At 46.8% G+C, this 19,324-nt stretch overlaps 1 protein-coding gene across 4 annotated transcripts in view; it reads right to left on the minus strand.

The window, feature by feature from the left end:
• Positions 1 to 19,324, minus strand: part of WDR33 (WD repeat domain 33) — a 112,865-nt gene that overhangs the window by 9,160 nt on the left and 84,381 nt on the right. For all 4 annotated transcript variants that reach the window (XM_062181414.1, XM_062181541.1, XM_062181482.1 and 1 more), the window contains 11 exons: positions 13,709 to 13,835; positions 11,929 to 12,083; positions 11,769 to 11,847; positions 11,242 to 11,352; positions 10,674 to 10,768; positions 10,394 to 10,480; positions 10,022 to 10,161; positions 9,332 to 9,484; positions 7,244 to 8,332; positions 3,268 to 3,376; positions 458 to 896 (listed from right to left, as the gene is read on the minus strand). In XM_062181414.1, coding sequence (XP_062037398.1) covers positions 458 to 896; positions 3,268 to 3,376; positions 7,244 to 8,332; positions 9,332 to 9,484; positions 10,022 to 10,161; positions 10,394 to 10,480; positions 10,674 to 10,768; positions 11,242 to 11,352; positions 11,769 to 11,847; positions 11,929 to 12,083; positions 13,709 to 13,835 — 2,584 coding nt within the window. The remainder of the gene's footprint in view (positions 1 to 457; positions 897 to 3,267; positions 3,377 to 7,243; positions 8,333 to 9,331; positions 9,485 to 10,021; positions 10,162 to 10,393; positions 10,481 to 10,673; positions 10,769 to 11,241; positions 11,353 to 11,768; positions 11,848 to 11,928; positions 12,084 to 13,708; positions 13,836 to 19,324) is intronic.

Genomic DNA, 19,324 nt, shown 5'->3' on the forward strand with positions numbered 1-19,324 from the left:
CTCTCTGCCTTTTATGCCCCGCAGAGGGAGGCTGAGCGATCAAGCCTGGACTAAGTGTAACAGGGAGACAGTTCCTCAGTTGGACCTGACAAGCTACAAGCTATGTCACAGTCCCTCTGCTTCCAGCCTAGGTGTGTGCCTCCTCCGGCATCACTCGAATCAACAAGAACACGGACATGTCCAGCAGACCCGAGATGCTCGCAGGGTAAACCAATCCTCTCAGCTCTAACAGGACCAAAGAGGAAGCAAAGAGAAAAGGATTTCTAAACTGCAAAGACAAAAAAGAACCACATAAAGGTTAGAAAGCATTAAGTTTTTTAAAAGCTGAAAGGCAGAACCTAGAAAGGACAGAGGAGGCCTCGCTCCTCCCAAGAGCAAGAGGAAAGAGGCCTCGGTGGCAGGAACAGGCAGAAAGCTCCAGGGCAGATGGAACAGGCCCACACGGTCTCCGTCCCACCTTTCTTCTCTGCGCCCTCGAAAACGTGGGTCCTCGGGATCCCGGGGGAATCGTTCGTCTCCAGGTCTGCGGCCTTCCCACGCCCCCGGGGGGCCTCGGGCTGCACTGCGGCCATCGCCCTCACTGAATTCCCTGTGATCAGGAGGAAACGGAGGCCCGGGCCCCCCTCGCCTCCACTTCTCTTCTTGTGGTAAAGGTCCTCCTCGACCCTCAAATTCGCGTAATCGGTGGCCAAAGCGCTTGTCGGGGTGAAAGTCGTCTGGTCTGCTGAAGTCATCGGGGAAGTCGGGGTGAGGGCCGCGCCTATCAGGGGGACCCCTGCAGTCCTGGCCGCCCCGGAAAGGCCCCCTCTCAGGCCCGTGCTCAGGGCCGCCGCTCTGCTCATGCCGCCTCTCTGCCATCGAGCCCATGTGATGGTTTGGGGGGCCGCGGGAGTCACCTAAAGGAAACAAAGCTGACTTTTACCAGGGCTTCCAGGAAACCTGCCTGTACAGGTCTGATTCACAGCATCACCATGCCTATTTAGAATGTCTGCCCTCCTTACAAGACAAGGGTCCCAGAGGCGTCACTGCATGGAGAGGACTCTGGTTTGGGGGTGTGGATTTCAGCTTCATCACTCACTTGCTAAGAGAAGGCAAACCACTAGCCTCAGATGAGGTCAGAGGACACGAGCGAGCCTCCTTGGCAGAGTAAGAATGAGCTTCCCTTCCCTGACCCTCTCCTTCCGTGGTTTCACAAGGACCCTGTGTTCCACGCCCAGAGGAAAAGAACGCTGCAGGCGGAAGCCGAGCGTCAAGACCCCACCTCTACACCTGGGACAGCCGCAACCCAGCGACAGGGTGCTGGGTCTGCACAGCCGCCACCCACAGAGGTCACCTCCTTTAGAGTAAATCTTAACTAATCCCCATCAGCCACAGGGCATCTGCTGTCCCTCAGTCTCTAGGTTCACACGAACACCTCTTCTGCTGCCTTCTGCGAATCAATCCCACATGGGCAACGCTGGCAGACCGGCTGCAGACTCTCACTAAAGATTCTTAACATATCTGAGTGTTTGGACTGTGTTCAGAGCACGGAATAAAAATGGGAAAAGGCCAATTAAATCGGTAACAGTTATCTTGGTGCGCCCCTAACACTGAAGGGTTTGCTTCCCCAGCTACTGAAAGCATACCTACTGCATGTCGACATACAAGGTAACCCAAACAGGCTTTAAATAGCAGGTGGCAAAGGGACACTCTTGCTTCTATACAACTATGTTTTTAGAATGACAGGCCTCCACTTGCCCAGTTCATGCCTTCTGCTGCTCTTCCCGTGCCCTGGCTTGTGCCACAGTCAGCCTTAACTCCCACCCCTCCTGCAGCCCGCCTGGTCATCTCTCTTGGCCACTTCTGTGCTTCCCCACCACTCAAAACTCATGAAGAGCTTGGAAATCTCAGCAGAATCTATGCCATGAGAAGGAGTCTCCCTCTTCTGCCTCCTCTGCAGTCCCTCCATGCTGAGGAAGCCCCCCAGAATGGCCCCCAGGTCAGATGGCCAACACCTGACACGCACTCCTGGTGGCCAACTCCTCGCTTCTCAGCATGTGCCTGGGCCAATGGCTTCTAAGTCTGTGCCGCTTGAACTTAGCGTGACTGCACACAGCGACCTCTGAGGAGGACGTAGAACATCCTCCATTTGGACTTAGCTAGGACTACCTGTTCTCTGCTTCCCTCTATCTGCTTAGAAGTGCCCTGCTTTCCCAAGGAGAGAAGCCCACCATGCTAATTAACAAGGGGCAGCAGTGGGGCCACTTTCTCCCTTCTCTCTGGGTTCCCTGGGGGGGACAGAGAAAGGAAAAGAAAGAAAGAGCAAGAAGAGGAAAGGGAAAGGGAGAAGAAGGTGGAGAAGGAAGGGGTGGAGACAGGGCAGGGGGAGGAGACGAGGTGGAGAGGTGGATGGTGGCCCCTGTGGCCCCAACCTAGAGACTCCTCCTGCATAGCCTGTGTGCCCACTCCCATGGAGGGGAGGAAAGTAAATGCTAATTCCTCTCTCTTTCTCTCTCTCTCTCTCTCTCTTTTCTACCTCGATTAATGTGTATATATCTAAGAGTGAACTTTCAATTTCCAAAGTCCTAGGGCTGGAAATGCTTGCTGACAAAGACTTGTCTTAATCTGATCCAATGGGGAGGGGAAACCTAACCCATGTCACACAGTGCTGAGGGCTCAGCCAGGAAAAGGAGTGAAGCTCCCAAGGATCTGATCCGGGACTTCTCCCAGTGGAAGAATCTGTGGAATGTGTAACAACTCCATCTCCTAAGTCCCCTGCCCCCACACCACCCCTCTAACTCTGCATCCCCAGCAAGGGCCCCTGGTGTGCGTCCTAACTCCTGAGACCAGTCACACTGCCAGTTCTCATGTCTGGCCACATGTGGGTACTTTACTTTCTTCTTTTCAAACAATGCAGAATTCAGTATGACTCAAATTGCAGGGGAAGGGGTTGATAATAAAAACAGTTGAAATACTGCATTGTTTATCCCATTAAAAAATTGGAACACAAACGATTCAGCTCTTGACTCACAGTCAATGAGCGCAGAACGCCGTCCATCCCTGCCAGATTGGGCTAAGAGGAGCTCACCTCCGAGGGCCAGCACTGCGGCCTAACTAAACCAATATAGGAGAACAGGTAGGACAAAGGGATTACCTAAGATGGCTGTTCCCTTACGTGCCCCAGGAGTTCAAAGCACCTTCTACCAATAATGTATAGACAAACTGTTTCCTGCAAAAGGCACACAGGTGACAGAATGTGATCTCTTGCTCAGCTGAGCAGATATTTACCTTTGTTAGGGCCAGGTCCTTGTCCGGGGTTCAGAGGGGGGATGCGGCCTTGTGCTCCCTGCTGCCCTAGGCCTGGGATCAGGGGTGGGGGGCCTGCGCTCTGTCCTTCCTGAAAAGATGTGTAAAAGCGGGAGTGTGAAATCATAGCAACTGCATTACAATGCGACACGATAAAAACACTAGGTGGCCTACAGCAGTAAGCATGCCCTGGTGACATTACAGCACACAGCAGCACGGATCCTTCAAGCTGGCTGACAACATGCTTTATTTATGGCTAACTCTTTACATGCAACGTGAAGCAAGAACATCAGTGCACACGGAAACCGTGACACAGTAATACCACCATTGTACGCAGGGGAGTAACTTCCTGGCAATGTGCCAAGAGAGGCAAACTCTGTCAAGCCCAGGACCCCTACTGGTAACAGAAATAGAGTCCTCTCAAAGGTCAGAGCAGGACTTGGAAAGGGGCCCTGCTGAGCCAGAAGGTCCTGGGGCCTCCTCACTCCTTCCTGGGCACCCTGCGGCTTAGACCCGTTTAAGTCACCCCATCCATCCTGATACAAATCTACTCCCCTAATCCTTTAATCCCATTGCTCAGGGACCCCAGCTTATCCCTAGTCCTAACAGCCTGTATTTTTACCTAGCTATGTCTAAATTTTTATTCTCCATAGCCCAGTGACCTTGGAATAGGGCTCTCAACAAATAAGTAAATAGACAAATATATCAAAGCTATTCTCTCATATAAAAACTAATGTTCAGTGGGGCAGGTGGTATAGCCCACACAGCAGGCTAAGCTCCCACTTGGAATACCCACATGCCACTGAAGTGCCTGAGATCAAGTCTCACCTCCTTCTCCAATCCAGCTTCCTGCTAACACTCCTGGGAGGCAACAGATGATGTCCCAAGTGCTTCAGTTCCTGCACACAGGTGGAGTTCCTGGCTCTTGGCGTCAGCCCGGTCTAGGCCTGGCTGTTGCAGGCACTTGGGGAGTAAACCATTGGATGGAACACTTCTCTCTCTTTCTGTCTTCCTCTGTCCCTTCAACCCTCGTCACCCTGCCTTTTTTTTTTTTTTTTTTAAGATGTATTTATTTGAAAATCAGAGTTACAAAGAGAGAGGAAGAGACCCAGAGAGAGAGAGAGTGATCTTCCATCTGCTGGTTCACTCCCCAAATGGCCTCAACGGTCAGGTCTGGGCCAGGCAGAAGCCAGGAGCCAGGAGCTTCTTCTGAATCTCCCACAAGGGTACAGGGGCCCAAGCACTTGGGCCATCCTCCATTGCTTTCCCTGGCACATTAGCAGGGAGCTGGATGGGAAGAGGAGCAGCCGGGATTTGAACCAGTGCCCATACTGGATGCTGGCATCACAGGCAGCAGCTTTACCCACTATGCCACAATGCTGGCCCTGCTGCCTTTCAAATAGATATAAAGACCATTTTACAAAATACATGTAGTGACATTTCCTCCTAGCACAGTTTCAGAAACATAAATAGCAAAATTGCTTCCCCTCCTCAAACTGGCCCTGAGAGGAGGTGTAACACCAGGAGTCCCAAGTGGCCACCATGAACTCAACAGCAGGAACTTCAGTCACACTTCGGTGCCGGCCCTTTCCCCTCCAGGAATGCTCTCCCCAGCACCTTCCACACTGCTGCTTTAGTGCTTGGAAGCGATCCCATGGAAGTAAACCAATGAGAGAAGCTGGTTTCTTTTTTTTTCTTTTTTGACAGGCAGAGTGTACAGTGAGGAGAGACAGAGAGAAAGGTCTTCCTTTTGCCGTTGGTTCACCCTCCAATGGCCGCCGCGGCTAGCGCACTGCGGCTGGCGCACCACGCTGATCCGATGGCAGGAGCCAGGTGTTTCTCCTGGTCTCCCATGGGGTGCAGGGCCCAAGCACTTGGTCCATCCTCCACTGCACTCCTGGGCCACAGCAGAGAGCTGGCCTGGAAGAGGGGCAACCGGGACAGAATCCGGCGCCCCGACTGGGACTAGAACCCGGTGTGCCGGCGCCGCAAGGTGGAGGATTAGCCTAGTGAGCCGCAGCGCTGGCCGAGAAGCTGGTTTCTAAAACCAGCCTGGTCAAAATGTAGAAAGTAAGAGTTCAGCTTATTTAAAAAATTAAAAATAATAATACTAAAAAAGAGCAGAGGTTTTTTTCTGGCAACTTGAGATTTGAAATGCCCTACAAAGCATTGAATATTCAAATTCATTTTATCAAAATTTCTACAGGTTGATTAAAATTTTAGAATATTATGCTTTTCTTCTATAAAATGTTTTACTACATGGTGTAATACAAATTCTTACTGGATTATACCAGACACTTAGACCTGACCTTTTGATGCTGGCATGTTTATAATTTCAGTCATAACATGGTACCTAAAGTTCATTACTTTTTTAACTTTCAAAATGAAAATTAATCCATTACCATAAGGCTAGAAAAATGCTTACCATAAATGAATATTGTATACAGACACAAATACACACTAAATAGAACACAGAATAATTCAAGCTTTAGGGCAATTGAGAATAGCAATCCTAGAGTTTACTGAACTAAATTCTGAAAAGTGGTTAATAAGACTGAAATAAACTCAAATGCCTTCATATTCTTCACGGCTGTATTTTTTAGTTCTAGAAGAATGACTGAAGATTATCACACGACTCACGGATTTGGCTAGCGGCTTTAGCTCCGTAAATCCAGCGGCTCGCTCTACAGTACAGATGCTGAGGCGGTGCTTTCTGCCTGCAGCCTCTACGGCATCCCCTCACTGTCACCGCCCACCTCTCAGCGATGGCACAGGGAATCAATACCTGCTCACTGCCTTGGTCCCTAACTGACTCCAGGGATAAAACCCAATTTTTCATACCCAAATAATGCCTCTAGACTAAGAAACTAGAAAAATGTAAAACAGAGACAAAGGAAGCCAGATTAGACACTCGTGCTTATGTGGTCTTTTGTGACTCGCTCCTGACAACTGATACCCTCCTGACATCACTTCTCAAGCACCAGCTTGGTGAGCAAGCAACAAAACCCGGCTAACAAAAACAAAGTCCCTGGAGGCTGGTGTGGCACAGCGAGCTAAGTCACTGCTTACAACACCTGTATTCTGTACCAGACTGCCAGTCTGAGTTCTGGCTACTCTGCTTCTGATCCAGCTCCCTGCTAATGCTCCTGGGAAGGCAGTGGAAGATGGCCCAAGTGCGTGGGCTCTTGCCACCCATGGAGACCCAGATGGAGTTCCTGGCTCCTGGCTTCAGCCCAGTCCATCCCTGGCTGTTGCAGCCATCTGGAGAGTGAAGCAGGGATGGAAGATCTCTCCCTTGCTCTGTCTCCCTCTCCCTCTGTCAGGCTGCTATTCATGTAAACTGACTAATTAATCTTTAAAAAAACAAAAACCAAGTCCCTGAAAAGAGATGAAGGAATTTTCTACAGAAATACACCTTACTGCAAATACTTTTCTGTGTGAGCTGAAAACAACTTGAACAGAATTTCACCCAAAGACTCAGCAGTTTAGAAAGTTCAATTCTGGTTCATGGAACAAAAAAGAGGGAGCGTAGCCTGCAGTGCCAACGGTGAGCTCAATACCCCATGCCATCTCTAAAGGCAGGGCTGGCACACAGGCTGGAGGTGGCTCAGCTGCTGGCAGGCCCATGGAACACCAGGCTTCAAGGTAAAGCCTCAAGAGCTGCCCACACGTGGCAGCCTCCTCCTCGGGGCCCCGGGTCTCTTGGAGCCCTGGAATAACTGCAAACTGTCTTCAGTCGAACAGCTGACCTTTCCTGGAGGTGCTGATGGTGGCAGAACCCAGCTCATCATTCTCTGCATTCCCCTCTTCAGCCAGGACGCTGTTATGCTAAGCCACCACCACTCCTCGAGACCTGTGGAGCGCAACTGTGACTGCTTTTGGGGGCCTCAGCAGTGCCACGTCAGTGCACAGTGCGTCTCCCAATGTGTTACTGCCACAAGTTGCAAATAAGTAATACCTGATTGAAGGGCGCCCGGGGCCCATCGCCTAGCAGAGGTGTTTTCTGTTGCTGGAATGGTATTGGCCCTTGAGACGGATGTGGCCCTCTTGCCGGGTTCTGCTGTCCCTGAGGTCCAGGGGGCCCTTGCATGCCACCCTGGGGTGGAGGTCCCAAAGAGCCCTGGGGTGGCCCCTGCTGGCCCTGTGAGCCTGGTGGCCCGCGCAGTTCCTGGGGAGGGCCCAGCATCGATCCTTGGGGTGGCGGCCCGGGCATGCCCCGCATCTCCTGAGGACCTCTCATTTCCTGAGGGCCGTGGCCAAGGAGTCCGCTCGGAGGGTGAGGTCCTCTCAGTTCTTGAGGCGGGTGACCCATCATCATGCCTTGGGGAGCAGGACCCTGACCCTCCCGGGGGCCAGGAGGGCCTTGCATTCCTCTTGGATTCAATCCCATCAGAGGTCCCTGAGACACAGGGCCTTGGATCCCTTGAGACCCAGGCCCGCCTTGCATTCCATGAGGATGAGGAGGTCCTTGCATTCCTCTGGGACCAGGTGGTCCCTGCATACCTGGCGTACCAGGAGGCCCCTGGGGGCCCAAGTGACCCTGGGGACCAGGTGGACCTTGGGGGCCCATGTGACCCTGGGGGCCAGGTGGACCCTGGGGACCCATATGACCTTGAGGACCAGAACTACCCTGTGGTCCAGGCGGTCCTTGAGGCCCCAAAGGGCCATGAGGCCCAGGATGCCTCTGCATTCCTTGGGGCCCGTGCATGTCCTGAGGCCGTGGCAGCCCCTGAGGCGGGCCCTGGGGCCCTTGTGGTCCCATGAATCCTTGTGGCCCCCCACCTCCCTGATGCAGTGGAGGGCCTTGTGGTCCCATTTGCCCCTGGGGTCCAGGGGGTCTAAACTGTCCTTGTGGACCTGGAGGTCCCATCTGAGCCATGCTCATTGGCATCTGCTGAGATGGGTGAGGTTGTTGAAAACCTTGAGGAATCTGTGACATTGGACCTTGTCCTGGGAAGGGCTGGGGTCCGAGGAGAGGAGTGCCAGCTGAGGGAGGAGGCTGGATTTGCTCAGCCTGCTTCTGTGCCAGTCTTTCAATTTTGAGTTGCTGGAAAGAAAGGAAAGGAAAAAAAAAGCTGAATCATTGAGCTGGAGCCCTTAAGGATGGCAATCCTGCTAACATGTTATTTCCTTACCAGATTCTCAAAACAAACATAAAAACTGCCCAGTCTTCTAACACCTTGAACAGTTAGGGTCCATATAACTCCAGCACTGTGAGGATACATACAACCTCTCAGCACCAAGGCTTTCAAGCGCCCTTTAGACTGCTTCTTTTTAGGTGCTGGGAACACGGCAGACAGGATTGCTTATATATTATTTTGACCAGGGAAAGTGCAATAATTCAATAGATTTTGTCCCTATTGATAGCTCTCATAGAGAGGAGAAACAAGAACAAACTATCTGGGGCTGAAGCTATGGCACAGGGGGTAAAGCCACCGCCTGCAGTGCCGGCATCCCATATGGGCGCCAGTTCAAGACCTGGCTGCTCCACTTCCGATCCAGCTCTCTGCTATGGCCTGGGAAAGCAGCAAAAGATGGCCCAAGTCCCTGGGCCCCTGCACCCACATAGGAGACCTGGAAGAAGCCCCTGGCTCCTGGCTTCAGATCGGCACAGCTCCGGCCATTGAGGCCATTTGGAGAGTGAACCAGCAGATGAAAGACCTCTCTCTCTCACTCTCTGCCTCTCCTTCTCTCTCTGTGTAACTCTGACTTTCAAATAAATAAATAAATCTTAAAAAAAAAAAAAAAAAAGTTATCTGCTCTTCTAGCTAGAAGGATACTCACAGATAAATTAATCCAAATTAAAACAATATTGACTTTACTTCTTCTATTAAAGATAATATTTTACTCAGGCCCATTGATATGATCTTAAAAGTGTGAGAAAGAGGGCACTTTGAGAAACGAGGCTCCCAATGCAACAATAGGAAATTACGGTGTTCATCAGAAAATTTTGAGAGCCCTTTCCCTTTTCCTTAAGAGTTTATCAATAAAAAACATGTCTCTATCTTCTTGCATCATCGTGAATACCTTAAGGAGCTTCACTCACCTCTAGAAGTTGTGGGTTGGTATACTGTAATGTGGCCATTTCTTGCTCAATTTCTGCTTGTGTTTTTTTCTTCTCTTCCAATTTAATGTCCTCTTTTCTGTCATTCAGCACCTCATTTGGAGCAGGAACTGGAACTTTATTTTGCATCCAAGCCTTGGGAAAAAGAATATTAAAATATGTCAGAAACATGAAAATTATAACACAAAGAATGTCTTCATTTCTCTTATTAATTCTTAGTGACATGGGAATGAGGTTATTAGGCAGGCAGACTATTAGGCAGAAATTAAAATGATAAAAATTGCAAGACATTGCATATTATTACTGAACAGAAAGCTTGCCGCTCTCAGTACGTTGTGTCGAGGGCCAGTGGAAGCAGAGAGCAGACAAACAATGGGGAAGAGTGTCGGCTCACTCTCTCGCCTCCATGACCATTCTTCTGATGGTACACAGTCAGAATGAAAGAACAAACAAACAATCCAAGGCCAACTCAACCTAACTGCAAAGCAGCAGATGGGAACTGTCTAGGAGTGAATGAAAAATGTGAAGAATGTTCCAAAAAAAAATCTATAGTCCATAAATACTTCCAACAGATGGAATAATCCAAGAGAAATCTATTTCTGCACATCAAATAAACTAAGCAACCATAATCTCCAGTGTCTGGATGCAGAGGAGTCCTATCTAGCTCCTCACCTGCTGGAACTGAGCAGGAATAGGTTTTGCATAAGGAACTTTCTTCTGAGGTACTTTTTTCTGATCCTTTTGCATCACTTCCTCCATTCCCCAATCTAAACCAGGAATTGTCATTTCGATTTCATTTGCTTCATCTTTCCCTGTAACCATAAAGAGAAAGAGTTAGTCCCCCAAATTAAAGGAACTGGCCACTTGTTCCACGAACACATCTTTGGAAAAAGCGATGTTTAAATACTATGTAGTTTAGGTCACTTTTCTCAATACTTCTCCACATAAATGATTTTGGCATTTCCACATAGTTTATTATGAAGGTAAGAAACAGGTCTATATAAACCTTATAAAAGTAAAATGTATTTGTGTAGCTTCTCTTACCCATCTGTTCTTGTTCCATAGCTAATTTTAGTTGTTCTGGTATTCCCATCCCTGGAATTACGGCCAGGCTATTAGGTTCAAGGTCATCTGTAATAGTAATGCATTCAATGAAAAGAGATTTTCATAAAAACAGTAGTCAATAAATGAACGTCCCTTAAATATTCTTCATATATATCATTGGTGACTTAAAGATCAATGAACTGTGAAATGAAATATTTATTATCTTCCAACTAACACTTTTCTCATAGAATGTTGAGTTTCAAATGTGCAAGAGCCTCACCATATTCTACTCCATCTTCAGACATCCCAGGTAACAGGTTCAGATTATATCGATCTCGCATTTTATCACCTGGTCGATTTCGAGTCCAGAATTTGCTGTCAAAATAAGATAAAAGTAATGGGAGGTAGGGCATGGTTTAAGTGTTTTCCTGGGCACTACATAGTACTAAGCAGTCCCTTGACAAACACAACTTTTTACAATGTCTTTCTTACAAAACTTTAAAATATGGGAAGGTTTATTTTAAAATTTCTTTTAATTTTAATTTTAACTCATTTTTAACACATTCAATGTGATTTGTAGACACAATTCTAAGCACATAATGATATTCCCTTCCTCCCTCCTGCTTACAAGGTTTTTTTGAAATCAGAAAGCAAAACAAAAATCAAATAACCAAAGTTATATTTGATACCAAATTTTCTTATTCTAATACAAGTATTTTTAAGCCACTAAAAAATGTTTCTAAGAAGCTAGAATATCAATCAATAAATTAAACTAAATACACATAAAATGCACGTCATGTTACTCTGTGAGTACAGCAACCCCTGGCTATTTCTGACATGGAGCTCACCTGGTGTGGTCATTTGAACCTGAGCAGAGAATATGTCCAAGAGGGTGCCAAGCCAGACTCCAGATCATTCCTTCGTGGGCCATCTCCATCCCACCCACTTCCTTCTCAACCCTACAATGGCATGCAACAAAGAAGTCTTTTCATAAGTTACCCCACCCCATTGCCCAAAAAAGGCATTTTCTTTTAGCTTTAAAACAAGACTACCAAAGCCTGTTTCTTTGAATGTGGACAATTTCTACATATTTCAAAGATGCTGGTTTGTCATCAGAAATATATTCTTTTATCCAAAGAGCACTCCTAAAGGAAACATGCTCCTAGAATTAGTACCCCAGTAAGCAAACAGGAAGTCTATTTTATTCTCCCTTGATGACTTCCACACCAAAAGTGGACAGAACGGAAAACTCAGTGTTTAACCCAGGACATTCAAACAACTCAGAAAAAAACACAAAACCTTATCATGTTCCTACACAGTTAGGTGCTCTCTTTGCAAAAATATACTGCTCCTTTATATAAAAAGTGTTACATACCCAACATGCCAGAATAACAAAGAACCGTCAGACCCTCCGCTGGCAAAAAGTCCCTCATGAACAGGATGCCAGGCCACAGCTGTCAAAGACAAAATTACTGCCGTCTGAGAATGCCACAGGTTAACAGTCTTTCTATCCTTCTCACATCACAACCACCAACCTGTGGCTTCTTTCTTATGACCCCGGAAGACTTGAAGCTCTTCTTTCAGGTTTCGGATGTCAAAAAGCTTACAGAGATGGTCACGTGATGCTGTGAGCAGCCAATTCCCATTGAGATTTAACTTCACTTCCATTACGGTGTTTTTATGGGCATGACTAGAAGCAAAGCACCAAGAAAGTAATATGTGAGAACTGAAACCGAGTATAGAGCAATCCAATGGCCCTTTTTTGTTGAAAAGTACATGGACCGAGGTGGCAAGAGACTTGCCTAGAAGTAACAAAGCATGTAACATTACAGGACCAGGTTGAAGTACACTTGAAATAAATAGGTCAGCAGCAGCAATGTCACCTATCCAAGCACAGCCCTCTCTCTCCAGCCAGTTAAAGCAGCAGCAGAGCTCCAACTGCATAGCAAAGTTTCTCCTGAAGCAGGGGAAGCATTTGAATACATCAATTAATACTCAATAATTGCAGCTCAATAGGCTAATCCTCTGCCTTGCGGCGCTGGCACACCAGGTTCTAGTCCCGGTCGGGGCACTGGATTCTGTCCCAGTTGCCCCTCTTCCAGGCCAGCTCTCTGCTGTGGCCTGGGAGTGCAGTGGAGGATGGTCCAAGTGCTTGGGCCCTGCACCCCACGGGAGACCAGGATAAGCACCTGGCTCCTGCCATCGGATCAGTGCGGTGCGCCGGCTGCAGTGTGCCGGCCGCATCGGCCACTGGAAGGTGAACCAATGCCAAAGGAAGACCTTTCTCTCTGTCTCTCTCTCTCACTGTCCACTATGCCTGTCAAAAAAAAAAAAAAAAAAAAAACTCAATAAGGGCCGGCGCTGTGGCTAATCCTCCACCTACGGATACTGTCCACTATGCCTGTCAAAAAAAAAAAAAAAAACGCAGCGTGCCGGCCGCGGCGGCCATTGGAGGGTGAACCAATGGCAAAAGGAAGACCTTTCTTTCTGCCTCTCTCTCTCTCACTGTCCACTCTGCCTGTCAAAAAAAAAAAAAAGTACTCAATAACGCTCCCGAAATTTAGGAAATTCAGTGACGTTCCTCTCAGTAAGGCAAAGCATAAAAATGAGTGCTGGGTAGTCTGAGGGTTAATTTGAAACCCAATGCCTGCACAGTGTGCATCTCTAAGGGACACCATTCAAGGGTGCTGTGTGTTGGCTGTGGTCGTCGGAACTGTACAACTGGGCCAGCCTTGCTCCAACCAGTGTTTGCTGGATACGGTCCACTTTCTGATCAGAGGACCAGGTTACAGCTGCTTGGTCAAAAAATCATTAATGTATTCAAATAGCTGTGAATGTTTACAAATAACTCAATTATGTAGCTGCATCATATCCAAATACATCAGACAAAAATGAGAACAGTTCAAAAGCGGAGGGATATTTCCTTTCCAGGTAGATGTAGTGAGAGATGGAGAAGGCATGGCTGTTTGTTAGTAGGAGGCACACGTATCAACTCCACACAGTGCCAGAAGGCCCTCTGATGAGGAGAGACAGCAAGCTGCACTAGCAATAACCAGCTCCTCCTCATCACTACCTCCTATGGTAACCAAATTCAATGGAGGGTTGTATGGCAGAACAAAAATCAAGCCTCACTTTATTAGAAACTTAGAGATAAAGCACATTTAATTAACAAGAAGTCCACAGATGCAAGTCTTCAACTGTTGTCTAAACTATGTTCTCAGGAACACATGAGAGAAGAGAAAGCTAAACATTCAAGAAGGCAAGCTGCTTTGTGATCTTCGGCTGAGGGACCAAGGTGGGGTTCCTACCACTTACAGTGTTGCAAGACTCTGCCCAGTCTTGGGATCCCAGAACTTGATTGGCTGTTGACTATCTTTACTTCCTGAAACAACTAACCCTTTGGTTGGATGCCAGTCTACACATTTCACGTCAGCACCATGCCCTGTTGGAAACAAGTTAGGATAAAAACCTAATCAGTCATATGCATTTAAAGCAAGACTTCATTGCAATTTAAACCAAAGCAGAGAAACCTATTAAATGCTTGATTTTAGTGCTCAGTTAACTTAGTCTTTAGAAGACTCTGTGGCCGTGTCTAGAAGCCTTTTGGATACAGCAACCTACCCTCTGAAGCCATGATGCACAGGAACTGGCCCTCTTCCCCTGGAACTAAGTGTATTTTCTCTCCAACTTGCTGGCAGGTCATCTACTGTCTCCTGGAATCTGCAACACTCAAGTCCCTCTATATTTGCCACTGAAGCTTTTCATGCTTTACAACCCCTGTCACTCACTTCAGTTTTCCCATGTTGTAGTAATCCTCAGAGATCTAAAGCACTAAACTCAGGTTGAAATCACCACTTTCTCAATTTTGTGAAGACAGGAAAGGTCTAAACAATCCCTGTTTGAGTCACAAAAACATTGTGATAATCAGATATTAAAAGCTACCTTAATGAGTGCATACTATATTTTAGGTAGTATATAAATTATATATAAGCATCACCCTTTTGAATCATCACCAAGTTTGGAGACACGTATAAGCATTATCCCCATGTTACAAGTTGAGAAATAGAAGACCAGGGGGGATTAAGTAGGGCACCCTCGTCTCCAAAGCCCGTCAGCAAGAAGAGTAGGGTCTGGGTCTAAAGCATGGGCTTCCAGAGATGGTTAGAGCACTAACCCTCAGTGCTCAAGCAGGAGGTCACGTCACAAATCTGACAGATAAGTGATTAATAAATGATAAATGTGAACATGAAGAGTCATACAACTGAAAGACAAGGGTACGGTTTTTGAAAAGCTGGGTGTCATTCAGAGTCCTGCTAATATTTTACATAGCAGATGCACTTGGAAGCACACAGAGAGTAAGATAGAGCATTTCACACAGTTTCCTTCTCCAACCAGCTTCTGAGAAGTTCTGAGTTGGAGAGGAGGAAGGATACAGAAGTAGGGAAGAAAGCACAGATGGTCTTGGAGGCACTGGAAGTGACTGGCACCAATTCAGAAAGGAGAAATGTTCTCATCTCAAAGAGGCATGGTTGAGCCCCATTCTGGGAAGCACGTACAGCGATACCAACTACCTGAAGTGTGGCAACATGTACTAAAAGCATGAAAAAGGGTAGATCTTACCACCAATCTCATGTCCCCAGTTTTTTTGTTTTTTTTGACAGGCAGAGTGGACAGTGAGAGAGAGAGACAGAAAGAAAGGTCTTCCTTTGCTGTTGGTTCACCCTCCAATGGCCGCCGCGGCCAGCACGCTGTGGCTAGCGCACCGCGCTGATCCAAAGGCAGGAGCCAGGTGCTTCTCCTGGTCTCCTATGGGGTGCAGGGCCCAAGCACTTGGGCCATCCTCCACTGCACTCCCGGGCCACAGCAGAGAGCTGGCCTAGAAGAGGGGCAACCGGGACAGAATCCGGTGCCCCGACCGGGACTAGAACCTGGTGTGCCGGCGCCGCAAGGCGGAGGATTAGCCTGTTGAGCCACGGCGGCGGCCTAACGTCCCCAGTTTTAACACATGGAAACCACGTCTGCCCAAAAGGATTTGTCTGCAAGAATGTCTACTAGTGCAGTTTATTTATGCAATGCAAATGTATTTTTAAAAATACTGGAATTTGACATATGTACTCAATGAAAAATGTTGTACTTTTTATAAATAAACATATAGATGATTTAATAACATGATCAAGGGACCAGTTCTGTGGTGTGGCAGGTAAAAATCCACTGCCTGCAGTGCCAGCATTCCATATGGGCACCAATTCGAGTTCTGGCTGTGCCACTTCTGATCTGGATCTCTGCTATGGCCTAGGAAAGCAGTAGACGATGGCCCAAGTGCTTGGGTTTTTGCACCCATGTGGGAGACCTGGAAGAAACTCCTGACTCCTGGCTTTGGATCAGCCCAGCTCCGACCATTGTGGCCATTTCAGGGGTGAACCAGCAGATGGAAGACTTTCTCTCTTCCTCTGCCTCTCTATAATTCTGCCTTTCAAATAAATAAATAAATCTTCAAAAAAATGATTAAAGTATCCATATTAAGATTTTCTTAAAAAAAAACAATTAGTCTATATCAACATTGTAGGAAATAAAGAAATCAGCAAAATGAATGACTGTGTGTGCATTTTTATATAAAGAAAAAGGCAACAGCTTATACACGAACCTGTTAAGAGAAGCAACAGTAAGTTGAAGGGAGGTGGGGGTGGAAATTCTCATTTCCCTATGTTTTTACATTTTATAAAATGAACATATTTTTTAACTGCCATCTAAGGGTGAGAAAGGAAAAGGTTTTGCTGTTGCTTTGTCTTTTAAGAAAAATCAACTGAAGACAGAAAAATTGAAATAGAAACATAATTCAGGTGCAGGCATGTAGACTAGCAATTAAGAGATCTACATCCCATACTGGAGTACCTGGGTTGGAGTACTGGCTATGGTTCCCAGTTCCATTTCCTGCTAATGCAGACCCTGGGAGGCAGCAGATGATAACTCAAGTGTTTGGGTCTCTGCCACCCATGTGGGACACCAGGGTGCATTTCACACTCTAGGCTTCAGCTTGAAGTCCTGGGGTTCATCCCCAGCCACTGCAGGCATTTAGGGAGTAAAACCAGCATATGGGAGTGCTCTTGTTCTCTCTCTCTCTCTCTCCCCCTCCCTCCCTCCCACAAATTAGTTTTTTTTAAAAAAGAAAACTAATTCAGTTTCCATAAGCCTTCCTTAAGCAATTTTAATGTTATGAAGGATTTGACCCTAAAAAGATGCAGTCAGCAAATTTTAAAACCTTACAAGTCACTATAATCGGGGCTGGCGCCGTGGTTCACTTGGTTAATCCTCCACCTTCGGCTATGGTATCCCATATGGGCGCCGGTTCTAGGCCCGGTTGCTCCTCTTCCAGTGCAGCTCTCTGCTGTGGCCCGGGAGGGCAGTGGAGGATGGCCCAAGTGCTTGGGCCCCTGCACCTGCATGGGAGACCAGGAAGAAGCACCTGGCCCCTGGCTTCAGACTGGTGCAGTGCCGGCCATGGTGGCCATTTGGGGAGTGAACCAACGGAAGGAAGACCTTTCTCTCTCTCTCTCTCTGTCTATAACTCTGTCAAATAAAAAAAAAAATTTTTTTTTTTTTAATTTTAAAAAGTCACTGTAATCAAAAGATAAGGATTGGGGCAGGTTCTGTGGTGCAGTAGGTTAATCCACCACCTGTGGCGTCAGCATCCCATATAGGCACCGGATCTAGTCCCGGCTGCCCCTCTTCCAATCCAGTTCTCTGCTATGGCCTGGGAAAGCAGTAGAAGATGGCCCAAGTGCTTGGGCCAATGCACCTGCATAGGAGACTGGGAAGAAACACTTGGCTCCTGGCTTTGGATCAGCACAGCTTCAACCGTTGCAGCCATCTGGGGAGTGAACCAACGGAAGGAAGAACTTTCTCTCTGTCTCTCCCTCTCACTGTCTGTAACTCTACCTCTCAAATAAATAAAATCTTTTAAAAATAAAAAAAGATAAGGATTACATATTACTGTGTATGAATTTTAACCAGTGGAGGGGCTGGCACTGTGGCACAATGGGTTAAGCCACTGCCTGCAACACCAGCATATCAGAGGGCCAGTTCTGGATGTTCTGCTTCTGATCCATTTTGCTGCTAACGAACCAGTGGAAGGAGCAGATGGCCTAAGTATTTGGGATCCTGCCACCCATGTGGGAGACTTGAAGGGAGTGCCTGGTTCAGCCTCAGCCTTGTGGCCATTTGGGGAATGAACCAATGGATAGACGATTTCTCTCTCTCTCTCTCTGCTATTCTGCCTTTCAACTAAATAAATCTTTTTATTTTAATAAAAAAAAAATTTAAGCAGCAGAGTCTTAGAATGGTGGATCTCTCACTCTGCCTTTCAAACAAACAAATCTCTTAAAACTTGGAGGGCTGCAGCTATGGAGTAGTGGATAAAAGCTGCAGCCTGTAGCGCTGGCATCCTATATGAGCACTGGTTGAAGACCTGGCTGCTCCACTTCCGATCCAGCTCTCTGCTATGGCCTGGGAAAGCAGTAGAAGATGGCCCAAATCCTTGGGCCCCTACATTCTCATGGGAAGAGGATGTAGCTCCTGGCTCGGGGCTTCAGATCAGCTCAGCTCCGGCTGTTGCAGCCACTTGGGGAGTAAACCAGTGGATGGAAGACCTCTCTCTTCTTTGCCCCTGCCTCTCTGTAATTCTGCCTTTCAAATAAATAAATCTTTAAAATAAATAAATAAATGTGGAGGACAGTGTCATGGTGCAGTGGGTTAATCTACTAGTATCCCATATCAGAGCAGTGGTTCAAGTCCTAGCTACTTTGTTTCCTGTCCAACTCCCTGCTAATGCGCCTTGGAAAGCAGGGAGAATTCTCAAGTTGGCCTTGCCACCCACATGGGAGAGAGAGTTCCAGGCTCCTGGCTTCAGCCAGGCCCAGCCCTGGCTTTTGCAGCCACTTGGGGAGTGAAACAGCAGCAGAAAGAAGACGTCTTTCCCTCTGTCTCTGTCACTCAGCCTTTCAAATAAATAAATCCTTAAAAAGAACAGAAATTTTAGCCATTCAAATTTGAGCTTATGGAACGTGCATGAAAAAACACTTTCAAATTACAATGCCCTATGCTAAAAAAAAATTCTTAGGCACTATTACTACTCTCATCTTTTCTAGGGAAATTTTATTACCTAAAAAAGCATATCTACTTAAAGATAGAGTTTATTTTAAAGGAGTATCTGTAAAATTAGAACGCTATCAACCCATTAAAAAAGAATAAAATATACTTCAGCTGCTTTAATTTGGTTTTCTGGAGTTCCCTAAAGTTTATTTCAGGTAAAATTTTCCATACGCATTCACAGCATGAATATATACCAAATCCATTGCTACTAATCCTGTAATAATATTTTACTGGTCACTGTTGTAGCAAACACATTCAACTAAAACAGTAAAGTTCATGGGAAAATGGAATTGAAAGAAGGTCCCTTTGGTGGAAAAAAATCTGAAATCCATTAATAGTTTTTCCATAATATGCATTTTTCATGAACTTTCTAAAGTGCCCTTATATGTATGGTACTATTCTAAGGGAAGTCAGAAAGCATCATCTTCCATATGAGCAGACATTTTACTATAGAGCAGACGGCTAAAGAACTTGCTCAGAATCCTACAGTTGCTCTGTGGCTGAACAGAGATGTGAATGCAAGAAGCACAGCTCAGGACTGCACCACACTCCCAGCTTTAAAGAGAACAAGAAGGGGAAAGCACAATGATGTGTACCTTCTTCTTTGCTCCTGTGTGTATAAAGACTCCTGGTGGGTGGTATTTGCAGACAGGAAACTGAGACAGAGAAAAACTATCCATTATTTTAGCCGAAATTATACTATCTTGAACTGTATGAGGTACTAGCTACTTTTAAAAAAAATTAAATACAGGGCCTGGCATTGTGTTGCTGCAACAGGTTAAG

Source organism: Lepus europaeus, chromosome 1, assembly GCF_033115175.1.
Source record: "Lepus europaeus isolate LE1 chromosome 1, mLepTim1.pri, whole genome shotgun sequence".
Taxonomy (NCBI): Eukaryota; Metazoa; Chordata; class Mammalia; order Lagomorpha; family Leporidae; genus Lepus; species Lepus europaeus.